The 18,270-nt window shown below is 47.7% G+C and overlaps 1 protein-coding gene across 2 annotated transcripts in view; it reads right to left on the bottom strand.

Annotated features, from left to right (window-relative positions):
* The window catches only part of ARID4B (AT-rich interaction domain 4B), a 1,313,885-nt gene that overhangs the window by 1,180,194 nt on the left and 115,421 nt on the right, over nt 1–18,270 (bottom strand). For both annotated transcript variants that reach the window (XM_030198147.1, XM_030198148.1), the window contains exon 3: nt 8,450–8,560. In XM_030198147.1, the coding sequence (XP_030054007.1) occupies nt 8,450–8,560 (111 nt within the window). The remainder of the gene's footprint in view (nt 1–8,449; nt 8,561–18,270) is intronic.

Raw genomic sequence — 18,270 nt, 5'->3', positions numbered from 1 at the left:
GAGGCTGGCATAAACACCCTGTAAGCCCGTATAGACTGCGAGTGCTTCTCCTTGAGTATAGCCTGGGTTTGATCCTGTACAGTTGGTCTCGGTACTGGCTGAGAAAGTGGTGTGGACGCAGCCTGAGTTGTAGCCTGTGCAGGAATAGCAGAACTTGAAGACCTCGAAAGCTGAGAAGTTGGAGAGAAAGGTAACTGCGGCATGGACATTTCCCGTGCATCGAGGAAATCTTTGCAGGGGAGGTGTGGGCTGAGTGCCTGGATGGAGAAGGTAAAATTATGTATCATACCTGATAATTTTCTTTCCATTAATCATAGCTGATCAATCCATAGACTGGTGGGTTGTGTCCATCTACCAGCAGGTGGAGATAGGGAGCAATCCTTTTGCCTCCCTATATGTGGTCATGTGCTGCCGGAAACTCTCTCAGTATGTCGATATCAAAGCTCCATCCGCAGGACTCAGCACTTAGAGAATTACACCCACAAAGGGACATTCTGCCCAGCTCACCACCGCCGAAACGGGGGAGGGGAATTAACCCAGCTCATCCCCACACAAGTGGGGGAGGGGAATTAACCCAGCTCATCCCCACACAAGTGGGGGAGGGGAATCCGTCCAGCTCATCCCCGCAGAGCGGGGGAGGGACACCACCCCGCCGATGCGGGGGGATCTGGCTTATCCTGCAACCTCAACAGGAGCTGACTGACCCTAACACCGCCGAAGCGGGAGGGGTACAAAGCTGCCCTACAGCCGCACGAAGCAGGAGGGAGCGCCGGCAGAATTTAGGTCTCAATCCAGCCCCGGAAAACGGAGGGGAGAGGAATGCAGCAGCTCACTGTAACACAAAATCGTCTCAACTCCTGATGAATCCAATTGAAAAAACATGAACACGAAGTCCACCTGAACAGGAACTGAAGACTAAACTTGAATCTGAAATGCAACCAGAATAGAAACAGTACAGATATCTGGGAGGGGCTATGGATTGATCAGCTATGATTAATGGAAAGAAAATTATCAGGTATGATACATAATTTTACCTTCCATATCATCATGCTGATCAATCCATAGACTGGTGGGATGTACCGAAGCAGTACTCACCCAGGGCGGGACATAGAAATCCCTGACCGCAACACTGAAGCTCCAAACCAGGCCTCCGTCCGAGCAGCCACAGTCAAGCGGTAATGCCTGGAGAAGGTATGGGCCGATGCCCAAGTTGCCGCCTTGCAAATCTCTTCCAAGGAGACGGACCCGGCCTCCGCCATCGAGGCTGCCTGAGCTCTAGTGGAGTGAGCCTTCAGCCGGATAGGTGGCACCTTCCCCGCGGCCACATAAGCCGCTGCAATGGCTTCCTTGACCCATCTTGCCACTGTAGGCTTAGCAGCCTGCAGACCCTTACGAGGACCTGCAAACAGGATGATCCGACTTCCGGAAATCATTGGTCACTTCCAAGTATCTGATGATGACTCGTCTCACATCTAGATATTTGAGAGCAGAGTACTCCTCTGGGTAGTCCTCCCTACGAAAGGAAGGGAGACAGAGCTGCTGATTCACATGGAAGCGAGAAACAATCTTGGGCAGGAAGGAAGGCACTGTGCGAATAGACACTCCTGCCTCAGTGAACTGCAGAAAGGGCTCTCGACATGATAGCGCCTGGAGCTCGGAAACTCTTCTGGCTGAAGTGATAGCCACCAAAAAGACTGCTTTCAACATCAGGTCTTTCAGAGATGCCCTCGACAAGGGTTCAAAAGGCGGCTTCTGCAAGGCTCTTAGCACTAGATTGAGATTCCACGCAGGTACCACTGAGTGCAGAGGAGGGCGCAGGTGATTAACTCCCTTGAGAAAGCGCACCACATCTGGCTGCGAAGCCAGGGAAGCACCCTTCAGGCGGCCCCTGAAGCAAGCCAGAGCCGCTACCTGGACTTTAAGGGAACCGAGCGACAGGCCTTTCTCCAGACCTTCTTGCAGGAACGCCAACACTGAAGAAATTGGAGCAGTGAAGGGAGAAAGGGAGCCTGCCTCACACCACGATGCAAAAGTACGCCAAACCCTGGCGTAAGCAGTAGAAGTAGAGCGCTTCCTCGCTCTCAGCATAGTGGCGATGACCTTGTCTGAGAAGCCTTTCTTCCTCAGACGCTGCCGCTCAATAGCCAGGCCGTAAGACCAAAGGGGGAGAGATCCTCCATCACCACGGGACCCTGATGCAACAGGCCCTGCTCCGCTGGCAGTCGCAGAGGTCCATCCACTTAGAGCCTGATCAAGTCCGCATACCAGGGACGTCTGGGCCAGTCCGGACCCACCAGGATTACCCGGCCTGGATACTTTGCCACCCGGTCTAGTACCCTGCACAACATGGGCCAGGGCGGGAACACATAGAGAAGCTCCTGTGTCGGCCACTGTTGGAGAAGAGCATCTACTCCCAGAGATCGAGGGTCCCGTCCTCTGCTGAAAAAGCGCGGCACTTGGCAATTGGCCGATGACGCCATCAGGTCTAGGCTCGGCTGGCCCCAGCGCTTCGTGATGTCCAAGAACGCCTGAGCCGATAGCTGCCACTCTCCGGGATCCAAGGTATGGCGACTGAGAAAGTCCGCCTTATCATTTATGACTCCAGCAATGTGGGCCGCCGACAGCTGTTCCAGGTTCGCTTCCGCCCACTGGCATAGATTCATGACCTCCTTGGCTAGAGGGGCGCTCTTGGTACCCCCCCGGGCGATTGACATAGGCCACAGCCGTGGCATTGTCCTACAGGACCCGTACTGGCTTCAACGCCAGTACTGGGAGAAACTCCAAAAGCGCCAACCGAATGGTTGAGTTCCAGGAGGTTGATAGACCACTTTGCCTCTGCAGGAGACCAGAGCCCCTGCGCTGTCCTTCCCAAGCAATGGGCTCCCCAGCCCGTCAAAGAGGCGTCCATTGTGACGACAACCCACTCCGGGGTCAAGAGAGGCATTCCTGCAGACAACTTGTCTGTCCTCAGCCACCAGCTCAGCACCTTGCGCACTGCTAGGTCCAAGGGAAGTCGCACAGCATAATCCTCCGACACTGGAGTCCAGCGCTGCAGCAGAGAGAGTTGTAGTGGTCTCATATGAACCTGGCCCAGGGCACTACTTCCATCATGGCCGTCATAGAGCCCAACAGCTGCACATAGTCCCAAACCCGAAGAGGAGAGGCTACTAGGAACTGGTCCACCTGAGCCTGAAGCTTGACAATGCGATTGTCCGGCAGGAACTCTCTGCCCACTTGGGTGTCGAAACGAACTCCCAGATATTCCAGGGACTGAGTTGGGCGCAGCTGGCTTTTCTCCCAGTTGATGATCCACCCCAGGGAGCTCAGAAGAGCAATCACCCGGTCTACAGCTCTGCCGCACTCTGCATAAGAGGGGGCTCGGATCAACCAGTCGTCCAGATAAGGATGGACTTGTACTCCTTCCATTCGTAGGAAGGCCGCAATGACCACCATTACTTTGGAGAAGGTCCGCGGAGCAGTAGCCAACCCAAACGGGAGGGCTCTGAACTGGAAGTGTCGGCCCAGGACTGCAAAACGCAGAAAGCGTTGATGAGGAGGCCAGATGGGAATATGCAGGTAAGCTTCCTTGATGTCCAAGGATGCCAGGAACTCCCCTGCCTTCACTGCCGCTATAACAGAGCGGAGAGTCTCCATTCGGAAGTGCCGAACTTTCAAGGCCCGATTGACCCCTTTGAGGTCGAGGATAGGCCGTACAGAACCTCCTTTCTTTGGTACCACAAAGTAAATGGAGTAACGTCCCTTGCCAAGCTGATCTTCTGGCACTGGAACGACCGCACCCAGGCGGATCAGATTGTCCAAAGTCTGCTGCACTGCCACAGCTTTGACCGGAGACTTGCAGGGAGAGTGTACAAACCCGTCTCTTAAGGGTCGGCAGAACTCTAGCTTGTAGCCGTCTCTGATGACTTCCAGCACCCAAGCGTCTGAAGTTACCCTGGTCCACTCGCCCAGAAACGAGGACAGGCGTCCTCCAATCTGCACTGGGCCATGGACCAGGGCCCCGTCATTGGGTACGAGACCCTGAGGGAGGACCGGAGGAAGCACCTCCAGGACGGCGGTCTCTGCGAAAGGTATGCTGCTTGGGGGCGAAGTTCCTCTTGAAGGAAGAGGGGGCAGAGGAGCCCGACTTGCCCGGGCGATACTGACGGGCTTCCTGAAACCGTCCTTTGGAGTTACCGGGGCGAGCACCACTGGCCCGAGCCCTGACCTCTGGTAACCTCTTGCCCTTAGACGTGCCGAGATCGGTCACAATTTTGTCCAGCTCGACCCCAAAAAGCAGCTTGCCTTTAAAAGGCAACTTAGCTAGGCGAGACTTAGAGGCGTGGTCCGCAGACCAATGCTTCAGCCATAGCCACCGCCGCGCAGAGACTGTCTGAGCCACACCTTTAGCTGAGGCTCTCAAGACATCATACAGCAAGTCTGCCAAATAAGCCAAGCCCGATTCCAGGGCCGGCCAATCAGCCCTCAAGGAAGGATCCGAGGGGGAAGCTCGCTGCCCAATCTTCAGGCACGACCTGGCCACATAGGAGCCGCAAACTGAGGCCTGCAAACAAAGCAGCCGCCTCGAAGGACGACCTTAAGGCCGCCTCCAATCTTCTGTCTTGGGCGTCCTTTAGGGCCGTGCCACCTTCCACCGGCAAAGCCGTTTTCTTAGTCACCGCAGTGATTAAAGAATCCACGGTAGGCCAAAGAAAGGCCTCCCGTTCACCTTCAGGCAGAGGATAAAGGCGGGACATAGTCCTAGCCACTTTGAGGCTCGCTTCTGGGACATCCCATTGGGCCGAAATCAAGGTGCGCATGGCCTCATGCACGTGGAAGGTTCTAGGCGGGCGCATCGTCCCCAGCATAATGGCGGAGCCAACAGAGGCTGAGGGAGAGACGCCCTCCGGAGAGGAAATCTTCAAAATGCTCATGGCCTGCACTAACAGGTTAGGCAAATCCTCTGAGCGAAATATTCGCGCTGCAGAGGGGTCATCCGCTCCATCCGAGCGGGAATCCGTCTCCTCCAAGGAATCCCCAAAGGACCGCTGGGAGAACTCAGATACGCTGCCCTCATCTACATCAGAGGAGACAGAGTCCTCTAGGGCCTGGAAATCCACCCGAGGGCGTTTGCTTCCTGAGGCCTCAACCCCTTTATCAGACAGGGGCAGCGTTTTGCATAAGAAAAGCCTGATGCAGCAGCAAAATGAACTCTGGGGAGAATCCCCCCGAACAGTGCACTTCTGCAGCTTGGGCCACGGCCCTAGCCGCACCCTCAACCGGCGCTCGCAAGAGCGGGGGAGAAACGTGCTGCGCATCCAAAATGGCGTCCGGCGCGAAATTCCGAGAAGGAGCTGCGCGGGAAGAACGGCGCTTAACCTTGGCCACTTTCTTACCGTCGCCCGAATCAAGGGTGACCATAGAATTAACGTCTCCCAGCTCGAGGGCGGTCCAAGAAGAAGCCGTCCGAGCAGAGTGGCCGGCTAACATGGCTTGGGCGAGCAGCGGGGGATGGGCGTTTATGGCGGGGGAAAACCGCCTCACCGGAGGAAGAACCGGGACACTGACCGGCCTCCAAACTGATGCTTAACAAAGGCGATTCAGGTTTTGAAATCCCCGCATCCCCGCTAGATGCACCCACGCGGTCCGGGGAGCGAATCCTCGCGCCCTCGCCCTCCGACACCATAAGCCAAGTGGAGACCGAACGGGGAACCCCCTGCCCGCTATAAAAAGGTAAAAATTACCTGCTTCTCGCTCGGAGCTGTAACGAACTGGTGTCCCAGTGAGCAGCTGCAATAAACGTTGAAATAAACGCCCTTAAAGACGTCCAAAAATTTTTATTTTTTTTTAACGGAGCCAGCGGGAGGGGGGAGAAAAGGAGGGACCTGGCACCACCAGGTTTGCGCTTGCTCAAGAAGAGCCCTCAACCCCAGGTACTCAACAAAACCTAAAAATTAGGCATGGAGACCTAGCCAGAGCTGCTGCTGTGTGTGACCACCACCTGCTGAGATAGAGAACATACTGAGGAGTTTCCGGCAGCACATGACCACATATAGGGAGGCAAAAGGATTGCTCTCTATCTCCACCTGCTGGTAGATGGACACAACCCACCAGTCTATGGATTGATCAGCATGATGATATGGAACGATGACGATGATTTTTACGCTGCATGTCCCTCAACGCACATAGCACTGACAAGGACGTAGAGTTCTTACTCATTCACAATAACGAATCTGACATCTCGATGTTGCATCAGCGCACCTGATGTCGATGCCAATGCAGGTTCCGGGTCAAGTGCTGAATCCACTGCCATGCTCAATGCAGATGCCAGAACCAAAAGGTTTTTCACACTGGATTCTGCGGGCTTTAATGGTCCTCACTTATATGCACAGGCAGAGGTATACTGTATGTTCTATACTCCAAACCCAAGCACTGAACACACTAGTTATGGGGATCTGAGCCTGAAAAAGTCCTATTGGATCAAGTACACTTCTTAAAGCCACTCGGCAACCTTGTTGACATGAATTGATAAACAGCTGACGAAAGGTCAAAAGACTCCATGGCCCAGGGAGCTCGAGTAGTCATGTACACAAAAATGGTTGATGCTTCCTGGGCAAAAGAAGGGCTCATAAGGCCCAAAGGCTGGAAATTGAAAAAAAATGAATAAAATGAACATTTAATACAGAAAAAAAAGAATATGAAGAGAAAATATACTGATAAAAGAAGGCACCAAGAAGACACGTGTTTGATGCGCTAAGGAGATTGAAAAACAACCTCTCGGCTCTTTGCAAAATAGACTGCTGGTCCCGCACTCAAATGTCAGGCAGGAAGGCACTCACGCATGCGCAGTGGGGGCACTGCCTCAAAGATTTAAAATGACAGTGCACTTGGCAGTGTCCTCACCAGGCTCTGTGGATCAAGCCACCCACATGTGAGAATTTTATTCCTGCTTGTCCTTGAAGAACTTGCAACACTTAAAATTTAAGTACGTTAGCTCAGTCATTAGAGGAATCCTTCTAAAATCCTACAATTTAGGCCCTAAATTTCCACACTGCAAGATGATTGCGTCTCTCTACCCATTAGGACCATGAAGGCTGTCTCTGCAACATGCAATGGAAGTGATCTAAGATCTGAACCAAGTGCTCTATATGGCACTGCCCATCCCTAGGTCATACCCAAAAAACTGCGTCTCTCTTCTTAACTGATTTCTGGGTGCTGCATGCTTATACAGAAAACACGGGCTTAGCTTTTGTTTTATTTATTTATTGCATTTGTATCCCACATTTTCCCACCTCTTTGCAGGCTCAATGTGGCTTACAATACATCATGAATAGTGGAAATAAGAAGAGAATGGACGTTTGGTATTACAGAAGGATTTTGGGTTACATGATAGTGAAAAACATGATAGTAATATAACAAGAGAACAATTTTAAAATAGTTTTGGATACATGTGGGGGAATTCACATGTGTTAATCTTTGTGGTATGTCCTGTTAAAGAGATGGGTCTTCAGTAGTTTGTGAAAGTTGGTTAGATCATAGATTGTTTTTAGGTTGCTCGGCAGCGCATTCCAGATTTGTGTGCTCATATATGAAAAGATTGATGCATGCATTAGTTTGTATTTTAGACCTTTACAGTTTTCCTGTCTGATTACAGCACTGCACTTTGCCTGCTCTAAAATATTGTGGGGGGTTTTTTCTTCACCTGTGATGATGTATGTTTGTGCCTCTATGCTTGAGTGAGAAGCGCAGGCTTGATTAGTACATAAGTACATAAGTAGTGCCATACTGGGAAAGACCAAAGGTCCATCTAGCCCAGCATCCTGTCACCGACAGTGGCCAATCCAGGTCAAGGGCACCTGGCACGCTCCCCAAACGTAAAAACATTCCAGACAAGTTGTACCTAAAAATGAGGAATTTTTCCAGTCCATTTAATAGCGGTCTATGGACTTGTCCTTTAGGAATCTATCTAACCCCTTTTTAAACTCCGTCAAGCTAACCGCCCGTACCACGTTCTCCGGCAATGAATTCCAGAGTCTAATTACACGTTGGGTGAAGAAAAATTTTCTCCGATTCGTTTTAAATTTACCACACTGTAGCTTCAACTCATGCCCTCTAGTCCTAGTATTTTTCCTCCATTTTTTGTTGAATTGGACTGATAATTTTAAATGCAGTCAGAGTGAGTTGCTGGAAGTCCATATAGAAACTAACAAGTGATTTTCTACATTGCTACTTACACCATCATGCTCCTAAATGAAAACCAGAAGAGAAATACAAGACCCATCTGTAACAAAAGTTTCAACTTCACTACAGGAATGTGTTTTAACTTAAAATTGTTAATATATCAGTCTGTTCAACCAAATTTACTAACAGAACACTTAAGCGCATAAAGAATTTACAAATCAATTCAACTCACTGAGAATAAATGAAATTTAAACAGAAAATCAATGAATACCTTGACTTTGACAAGTCTTTTTGTAGTCTTGATTTTTGCTTCACAGAAAGCTCCTCTGTATTTAGCACTCACATCAGTGCCCACTGTTAGATAGGGAGGTTCATCAATTGCCTAGAAATGGAATACAACTTGACTTTAATCCTTTAAAACATTAGGCTTGCAGAACAGCCATTTATGCAATCTGCCTATTAGAGCATGTAAGCACAAGATAAGGCATTTCAAATTTAATACAATAATATTTGATTCAACAACAGAAAAAGCGAAGATACTTACCTGTAGCAGGTATTCCCCGAGGACAGCAGGCTGATCGTTCTCACATGTGGGTCGTTGTCCACGACAGACAAGGAATTGGTGAACAAATTTTGCAAGCAAAATAAAAATCAAAGTCTTTCGGGAAAGTTCCGTCGCGCGGGCAGCACGAACCACTTCCCGCCCGTCGCGCAAGCATGCCTCTTTAGTTTAATCAAAAAGTATATAAACAAAAAACAACAACAACTCCAAAGGGGAGGAGGGTGGGTTTGTGAGAACAATCAGCCTGCTGTCCTCGGAGAATACCTGCTACAGGTAAGCATCTTCGCTTTCTCCGAGGACAAACAGGCTGCTTGTTCTCACATGTGGGGTATCCCTAGCAACCAGGCTCTCTCAAAACAATGAACGTTAGTCAATTGGGCCTCGCAACGGCGAGGACAGAACAAAGATTGACCTGAAACCAAAATCAACTCACTCAGAGTGCAGCCTGAAACAGGACAAAATATGGTCTAGGAGGGTGGAGTTGGATTCTAAACCCCAAATAGATTCTGCAGCACTGCCTGCCCAAACCGACTGTCGCGTCGGGTATCTTGCTGAAGGCAGTAGTGAGATGTGAATGTGTGGACTGATGATCATGTTGCAGCCTTGCAAATCTCATCAGTGGAGGCCGACTAAGTGGGCCACTGACGCAGCCATGGTTCTAACATTATGAGCCTTGAGATGGCACTCTAGAGTCAGCCAATTGGAGATTGTGCATTTTCCGACGGTGACTCCCCACCTGTTGGGATCGAAAGAAACAAACAACTGGGCGGACTGTCCGCTCCACGTCAAAGGCCAATGCTCTCTTGCAGTACAAGGTATGTAAACTGCTTTCGCCAGGGCGGATATGAGGATGGGGAAAGAATGTTGGCAGGACAACTGACTGGTTGAGATGGAACTCCGACACCACCTTTGGCAGGAACTTAGGGTGCATGCAGAGGACTACTCTGTTGTGATGAAACTTGATATAAGGATCATGTACTACCAAGGCCTGAAGCTCACTGACTCTACGAGCTGAAGTAACAGCCACCAAAAAAACGACCTTCCAGGTCAAGTACTTCAGATGGCAGGAATTCAGTGGCTCAAAAGGAGCTTTCATCAGCTGGGTGAGAACGACGTTGAGGTCCCATGACACTGGTGGAGGTTTGATCGGGGGCTTTGACAAAAGCAAACCTCTCATGAAGTGAACAACTAAAGGCTGTCCAGAGACAGGCTATACGGCGATGAAAGGCACTAATTGCACTAAGATGAACCCTTACTGAGTTGGTTTTCAGGCCAGACTCTGATGTGTAGAAGGTATTCAAGCAGGGTCTGTGTAGGAGAAGAAAGAGGATCTAGGGCCTTGCTGTTACACCATACGGCAAATCTCCTCCATTTCAAAGAGTAACACCTCTTCGTGGAATCTTTCCTCGAAGTAAGCAACACTTGAGAGACACCCTCTGAAAGACCCAAGGAGGCAAATTCTAAGCTCTCAACATCCAGGCCGTGAGAGCCAGGAAATGGAAGTTGGGATGTAGAAGCGACCCCTCGTTCTGAGTGATGAGTGTTAGAAAACATTCCAATCTCCACGGTTCTTCGGAGGACAACTCCAGAAGAAAAGGGAACCAAATCTGACGCGGCCAGAAGGGTGCAATCAGGATCATGGGTCCGTAGTCTTGCTTGAGTTTCAGCAAAGTCTTCCCCACCAGAGGTATGGGAGGACACGCATACAGAAGGCCTGTTCCCCAATGCAGGAGAAAGGCATCTGACGCTAGCCTGTCGTGGGCCTGAAGCCTTGAAAAGAACTGAGGGACCTGTTACAATTTGACATGTCAAGCGCATTTGACATGGTCGACCATGGAATTTTAATACACATCCTCGAATACTTCGGAATTGGAGGTAACGTTCTCAACTGGTTTAGGGGGTTCCTAACTACATGCTCATACCAAGTGACATCAAATTCGAATACATCAGCTACTTGGATACCCGAATACGGAGTTCCACAGGGATCCCCCCTCTCACCGACCATATTCAACGTAATGATGACACCATTGGCTAAACTACTATCAAATCAGAATTTAAACCCTTACATATACGCTGATGATGTAACAATCTTCATCCCATTCAAGCAAGACCTAAGGGAAATCTCTAATGAAATCAACCAAAGCCTACACATCATGAATTCCTTGGCAGATGCATTTCAGTTGAAACTAAATGCAGAAAAAACCCAATGCCTAGTACTCACCTCGCAATACAATAAGAATAAATTTACCACCATCACCACACCCAAATTAAGTTTACCAGTCTCGGATACCCTAAAAATTCTTGGAGTTACCATTGACCGACACCTAACACTTGAGAATCATGCGAAAAATATAACTAAAAAGATGTTTCATTCAATGTGGAAACTAAAAAGAGTTAGAACATTTTTTCCAAGGAATGTCTTCCGCAGCCTAGTACAATCATTGGTACTGAGCCATCTGGACTATTGCAACTCACTCTATGCCGGCTGCAAAGAGCAAATACTCAAAAAAAACTCCAGACAGCTCAAAACACGGCAGCCAGATTAATATTCGGCAAATCTAAATACGAAAGCGCAAAACCCCTGCGAGAAAAATTACACTAGCTCCCACTCAGAGAACACATCACGTTCAAACTCTGTACCTTAGTCCATAAAATCATCCATGGGGACGCGCAAGCCTACATGTCAGACCTAATAGAACTTCCACCCCGGTACGCAAAAAAATCTTCTCGCACTTTCCTCAATCTTCGTCCTCCCAAATGTAAAGGCCTGAAGTACAAATCAATGCACGCATCTACCTTTTCCTACATGAGCACGCAGATCTGGAACGCGTTGCCACGCAACTTGAAAACTATCTACGAACTGACCAATTTCCACAAACTATTGAAAACCTATCTCTTCGACAAGATATATCACAAGGATCAACACATTTAACAGTACAGTCTTTGATTTATCCAGAAGTGTTCTATACTATCTTTGCTTCAATACTATCATTTTACCCAAAACTCCTTGTAACCAAATGTATTTTCTCTTCTATTTCCCATATCCTCAATGAATTGTAAGCCACATTGAGCCTGCAAAAAGGTGGGATAATGTGGGATACAAATGCAATAAATAAATAAATAAATCTGAGTGGCAAAAAGATCCACCGAAGAGGTGCCCCACGCTCGGAAGATCTTGCGGACTACGCCCATGTTCAGTGACCACTCATGAGGTTGCATTACCCTGGCTCAGTCTGTTGGCCAGACTGTTGTTTACACCTGCCAGATAAGTGGCTTGGAGAAACATGCCAAAACAGCGTACCCAAAGCCACATCTGGACAGCTTCCTGACATAGAGGACGAGATCCGGTGCCTCCATGCTTGTTGGTATAATACATGGCAACCTGATTATCTGTCTGATTGGACAGCCAGTCTCTGAAAGCCTTTAGAGCATTCCAGATCGCTCGCAATTCCAGGAGATTGATCTGAAGACCTTTTTCCTGAAAGGATAAGTCCATCTACATGAGCTCCCACCCCAGGAGGGATGCATCCATCGTCAGCACTTTTCATGGCTGAGGAATTTGGAATGGACGTCCCAAAATCAAGTTGGAACGAATCGTCCATCACTGCAAGGAATTTCAAAAGTCGGTGGACAGTTGGATCACATCCTCTAAACTCCCCGCAGCTTGATACCACTAGGAAGCTAGGGTCCATTGAGCTGATGTGTAGTCGTGCCATGGTAGTCATGTGAACTGTGGAGGCCATGTGCCCCAGAAGTCTCAACATCTGCTGAGCCGTGATCTGTTGAGCCACTCGAACCAAGGTCACTAGGGACAGGAGGTTGTCTGCCCTCGCCTCGGGAAAATAAGCTCAAGCTCAACTTTGTGTTCAACAGTGCTCCAATGAATTTCAATTTTTGAACTGGGGTGAGATGGGACTTGGTATAATTGATCACGAACCCCAGTAGTTCTAGCAACTGAATAGTCACTTGCATGGACTGCAGAGCGCCTGCCTCCGAGGTGCTCTTCACCAGCCATCATTGAGATAAGGGAACACATGCACTTCCAGTCTGCGTAGCGACGCTGCGACTACAACCAAGCACTTTGTGAACATCCTGGGCGCAGACGCCAGACCAAAGGGCAGTACACAGTACTGAAAGTGCTGTGTTCCCAGCCGAAATCGAAGATACTTTCTGTGAGCTGGGAGTATCGAGATGTGGGTGTAAGCATCCTTTAAGTCCAGAGAGCACAGCCAATCGTTTTCCTGAATCATGGGAAGAAGGTTGCCCAGGGAAACCATCCTGAACTTTTCTCGAACTAGATATTTGTTCAGGCCCAGTGCAGGGAATTAATGCCCACATGATCAAAACTAATAGCATGCAAATTTATTAACACTATTAGTTTTGATCATCTTGCGGGAAGGATTCTGTCTGGGCATGTGACCAAGGCACAAACATCCTGCAGGAATTGTTTGACAGATCCAGGCTGTCAAAAAAAGCCCAGACCTGTCAAACAGAGCTAGAGGTCCACCCCCCCCCCCCCCCCCCGAAGCAAAATCAACCCCACCCTGGACAGAGAAAGTTTGAGGTCCCTTCCCCTGTGGTCTACCTCCCCCCCCTCCCGTATACTATGAAACAATGGACTATCAGGGGTGGGGGCTGGACGGTTGACCTAGCGGGGGAGGGCAGTTTCCTTCTGGGGGTTGGGTTTGCCTCTTTCAAGGGGGATGGAGGTTGCCCTGTCAGGAGGCACTAGACCAGGGAGCTGTCGGGTCCTGTGTTGGGGGGGGGGGCGTTCAGATCCTCTGTTAGGGGTGGGATGGGGAGGCCTGCTAGCATGCTGGACAGGGCTCTCCATTCCTCCTCAATGCTCTGCAAACCCTAACACCTGCTCTGAACTGACAAAGGGTTTGGTGTGGAAGCAGCGCCCTTGTTTGGCACGCTGCCCACTCAGCAATGGGAAGGAATAGCACTGGTAATGCCCTGTTTAACAATGCGAAAGAAGCCAGCGAGTACGTTGTTACACACGCTCGCTGGCTCCGATGATTGGGCAGGAGCAAACGCGGGCAAATAGTACGGCACTATTGGCTTCTAGTGCCCAAAGGTGTTTTTTTATCATTTGCCCATGAATGAACAAAATGCACACATCAAATGAGACTATAAAAGGCCCCCCCGCAAAAGGAGGGGTCTCCAAAAATCTGCAGGAGACACACTGACAGCTTCAGACAGTAAGTCAAGAAAAGACAATGTCCAACTGAGCACTGCTCTGAGGCAAGCTAATCATGCCTCAGCTTCTGCCAGACAAATTAGTGCAGTTGGCTGATACAGTAATACAAACATTACTTATAAACTCTGATCTGCTTAGAAATACTACACCTGAGGAAAGCAAAGCACACATGGGAAAATTAGGTTCTTACCTTGGCAATTTTCTTTTCCTTAGTCATAGCAGATGAATCCATTATGAGTGGGTTGTATCCATCAACCAGCAGGGGGAGATAGAGAGCACTGAAAAACCATAGTGCCTCTTGGCCAGCTAGCTCCATCTGCCTCTTCAGTATTGGAAGCTTCCAAAGCAGTGTTAAACCGCAAAACATAATAACATGAACTATCCACACAGCGGATGAATGCCCCAGAACAGGAGCAACAATTCAAAGGAGGGACGAACTCAACCTCCTGTAACAGAACAGAAATCCTGAAGACTGTTTTCCAACTTCTCCCAATGAGGGAACATATCTACAGGAAAAACTGAACATAAAATTACCATAAACTGAACATAATGAATCACTGACGGAGGGCTCATGGATTCATCTGCAATGACAAAAAGAATTGAAGCGGTGCAAAGAAAAGCTACGAGGATGGTATGGGATTTGTGTTAAAAGAGGTATGAGGAGAGACTTGCGGAACTGAACACGTATACCCTGGAGGAAAGGAGGAACAGGGGTGATATGATACAGACGTTCAAATATTTGAAAGGTATTAATCCGCAAACAAACCTTTTCCGGAGATGGGAAGGTGGTAGAATGAGAGGGCATGAAATTAGATTGAAGGGGGGCAGACTCAAGAAGAATGTCAGGAAGTATTTTTTCACAGAGAAGGTGGTGGATGCTAGGAGATGAAACCGGTCACGGAATTCAAACATGCGTGGGATAAACATAAAGAAATCCTGTGCAGAAGGAAGGGATCCTCAGGAGCTTAGCCTAGAATGGGTGGCAGAGCTGGTGGTTGGGAGGCGGGGCTAGTGCTGGGCAGACTTATACAGTCTATACCAGGGCTGGTGGTTGGGAGGCGGGACTAGTGCTGGGCAGACTTATACGGTCTATGCCAGAGCCAGTGGTGGGAGGCAGGGATAGTGCTGGGCAGACTTATACGGTCTGTGCCAGAGCTGGTGGTGGGAGGCGGGACTGGTAGTTGGGCGGCGAGGATAGTGCTGGGTGGACATACAGTTTGTGCCAGAGCTGGAGGCGGGGTTGGTGGTTGGGAGGCGGTGATAGGGCTGGCAAGACTTATACGGTCTGCGCCCTGAAGAGAACAGTACAAATAAAAAAGTAGCACATATGAATTTATCTTCTTGGGCAGACTGGATGAACCGTGCAGGTCTTTTTCTGCCGTCATCTACTATGTTACTATCAGGGCTGTGGAGTCGGTACAAAAATCCCTCGACTCCGACTCCTCAGTTTATGGTACCTCCGACTCCTCAGTTTTTAATATGTTTTTTTTTTTTTTTTTTGCAAGTTGACTGAAAGAGTGCAGCATGCAAGGCTGCATGTTAATGTTTGGGTTTAAAATCTATGTCATTGTGACTTTTTATTTTATTTATTAAAGAAACTATAAATATTCATTAATCCTAAAGTTTAAACAAAAAAAACACACATAAAAAAACAAGGATATGTTTATTGTTTTTTTTATCAAGTATAAAGTCATCATAGCATTAGCAAGTATAAAAATCTGGAACCACATCCATTGGAAATTCTAGAACAACATCCTTTGGAAATTAGAACAAAATCAAAGTTAACCTACATAAACCAAAAACATTTGGAAAACCTAAAACAACTTATATATTATTTAAACTTGGCATATATAGCTGTAGAATAGCTGTTAAACATAATCCAAAATTAACTAATATATTGTTCTTAGAAACAGAATTGCTTCTGCCAGATCCTCCTTCATAGAAGCCCTTAAATCTGATTTGATTATTTTCAGTGCTGAAAACAGTCTTTCAACACTGACTTGGGTGGGTGGCATTGCTGTTACGGTTCTAGCTGCATCACTGACAATCTCTGGATAAACAATGATGGCTTCTTCTGTAGTCAGTTTTGATGAGCGGTCAAACTTTTCCACTTCTTTTAATCCTTTAAAAAACTCTTGCATGAATTTCTTTATATGGACATTTACAGGTTGCTTTTCCATGCTTAACCGACATCGCTTTGCTTTTGAAGCTTCCATTTTGTCCAAATAGGCTTGAAAATTCTCTTCTTCATTTGAAGAGGATGAACCTGAGTTACCATTACCACCAGTATTTATAGCTTTAGCTTCATCCAGTGGTTTATGAGTTTCAGGTAGCAACCCTTTCATGCGAACTGCTATGTCATAGAGTGCCTGTTTTCCTGTAGCAATTTGGTCACTGCTCAACAAAATTCAGCTCATTGGATCAACATAAATAGCAGCTAAGAGAATTTGATTATCCAGCAAGAGCTCCTCTCTTTTCCTCATTGAAGATACAATGCCATCAGCAATTAACCCCCCACTTTTGAAGAATTTACCTGGTGTTAAATCTTCATATTGCAGCTTCTTGGTAACAGCAAAAGGGTAAGAAAGTAGCCTTTCTAATTCTGTAACTTGAGCCCACTGGTTTTCTTTTAATGAAACATTTACATTGTCCAATTCTTCAAGAAAGTCTTTTAGTTCAAGCAAACACTTTATCATCAAGTAAGTGCTTCCCCAGCACGTTGCTTGATCCAAAATGGCTCCTTTTCCAGCACGTCTCTTCAGAATAGCATCTGTTTTAGGGATCCTGGCTGCAACAGCTACTTACCTCAACTTGCTAATTAGTGTAGCCGCATGACGATCCTTCAATCCATCTCTTATTGCTAGTTGCAGAGTATGAACAGCACAACGCATATGTTGAATGGTAATAAGCTTAGATGCTTCTTCAGCAATATCATCCAAACTTTCACAGCTTTCTTGAATTGCAGAACTGTCATCTTCTGATATTTCAATGCTGCTTTCTTCATCAACTTCCTTCATTTTTTCAATTGTGCTTAACATATTTAAAGCATTATCAGTTACAATACATAGAATGTGTTCCTTTTTAATTTCAAAATCTTCTAAAACACCATCCACTAACTTCTGCAGATACTCACTGGTATGATGTGCCTGAGTGTCCTTTACTCCTAATGTCCGGGTTATTGTTTTTTTTTTGCTTTCATCAGCAAATCTAACATTAATCTCTCTATATAAAACGCACCTCCAACGTTCTGAAGCCTCCACAAGTCCCAACGTTCTAAATGCATGGTGGTGAAACCAGGAATTCGCCCATGACTGTTGGCCCCGCCCCCCAAGTAAAACGTCATGACTTCGAGGGCAGACCAATGACACTCAACCAATCGCATTGCAAACCCGTTACTAAGCGACAGAACGTGACATAAGACACATCGAGGAACAATGAAAACCAGCAGCACACAGTTGCTACGCGACGTCAACAGCAACGCTAAAAGGACCATATAGATCTCTGCTCTCCACACAAACAACGGACACGGAGGGCATATGAGGGAAGGAAAAAAACCAGCACATACACACACACTCTCACTCTTAACTGGCTATAATGAGCAACTGACCTGCCACTATCACAGGGACTGCTAGCACCTCTCTCTCTCTCACACATACACACGGGACACAGAGGGGATGGAAGACAAGGAACGAATCGTTGGGTATGGATGGGGCGGCAGGGGAGATAAGGCAATAACTGCCTCAAATGTTTGTGCTGTGCTATGTACAATTATAATGCTGTCTCTTCATTTTGACCCTACCCTTTCACACTCTCATTCACACAGATGCGCACACACACACTTACACTGTCTCTATCTCAGAACAATTATAAAGCTGTCTCTTCATTTTGACCCTACCCTTTCACACTCTCATTCACACAGATGCGCACACACACACTTACACTGTCTCCATCTCAGAACAATTATAACGCTGTCTCTTCATTTTGACCCTACCCTTTCACACTCTCATTCACACAGATGCGCACACACACACTTACACTGTCTCTATCTCACACACACACACACGCACCCACACACATATACACACTCTCTCACACACACACACAAACATGCCTGAAATGGTTCAGTGTCCTACGTAATATTTCACTGCTGTCTCTTCATTTTCACCCTACCTGTGCACACTCTCTTTCACACAGAGACACACACACACACTTTCTCTGTGTCACACACACAGACACACATACATATACACACTCTCACTCTCTCTATAGCCTTGCTAGCGCCCGTTTCATTTGTTTACAAAATGGGCCTTTTTTACTAGTTGCAAAA

Source organism: Microcaecilia unicolor, chromosome 3 (genome assembly GCF_901765095.1).
Source record: "Microcaecilia unicolor chromosome 3, aMicUni1.1, whole genome shotgun sequence".
In the NCBI taxonomy this organism is placed as follows: Eukaryota; Metazoa; Chordata; class Amphibia; order Gymnophiona; family Siphonopidae; genus Microcaecilia; species Microcaecilia unicolor.
Note: the sequence above shows the minus strand (reverse complement) of the source record. Positions and strands in the feature narration are given on the sequence as shown.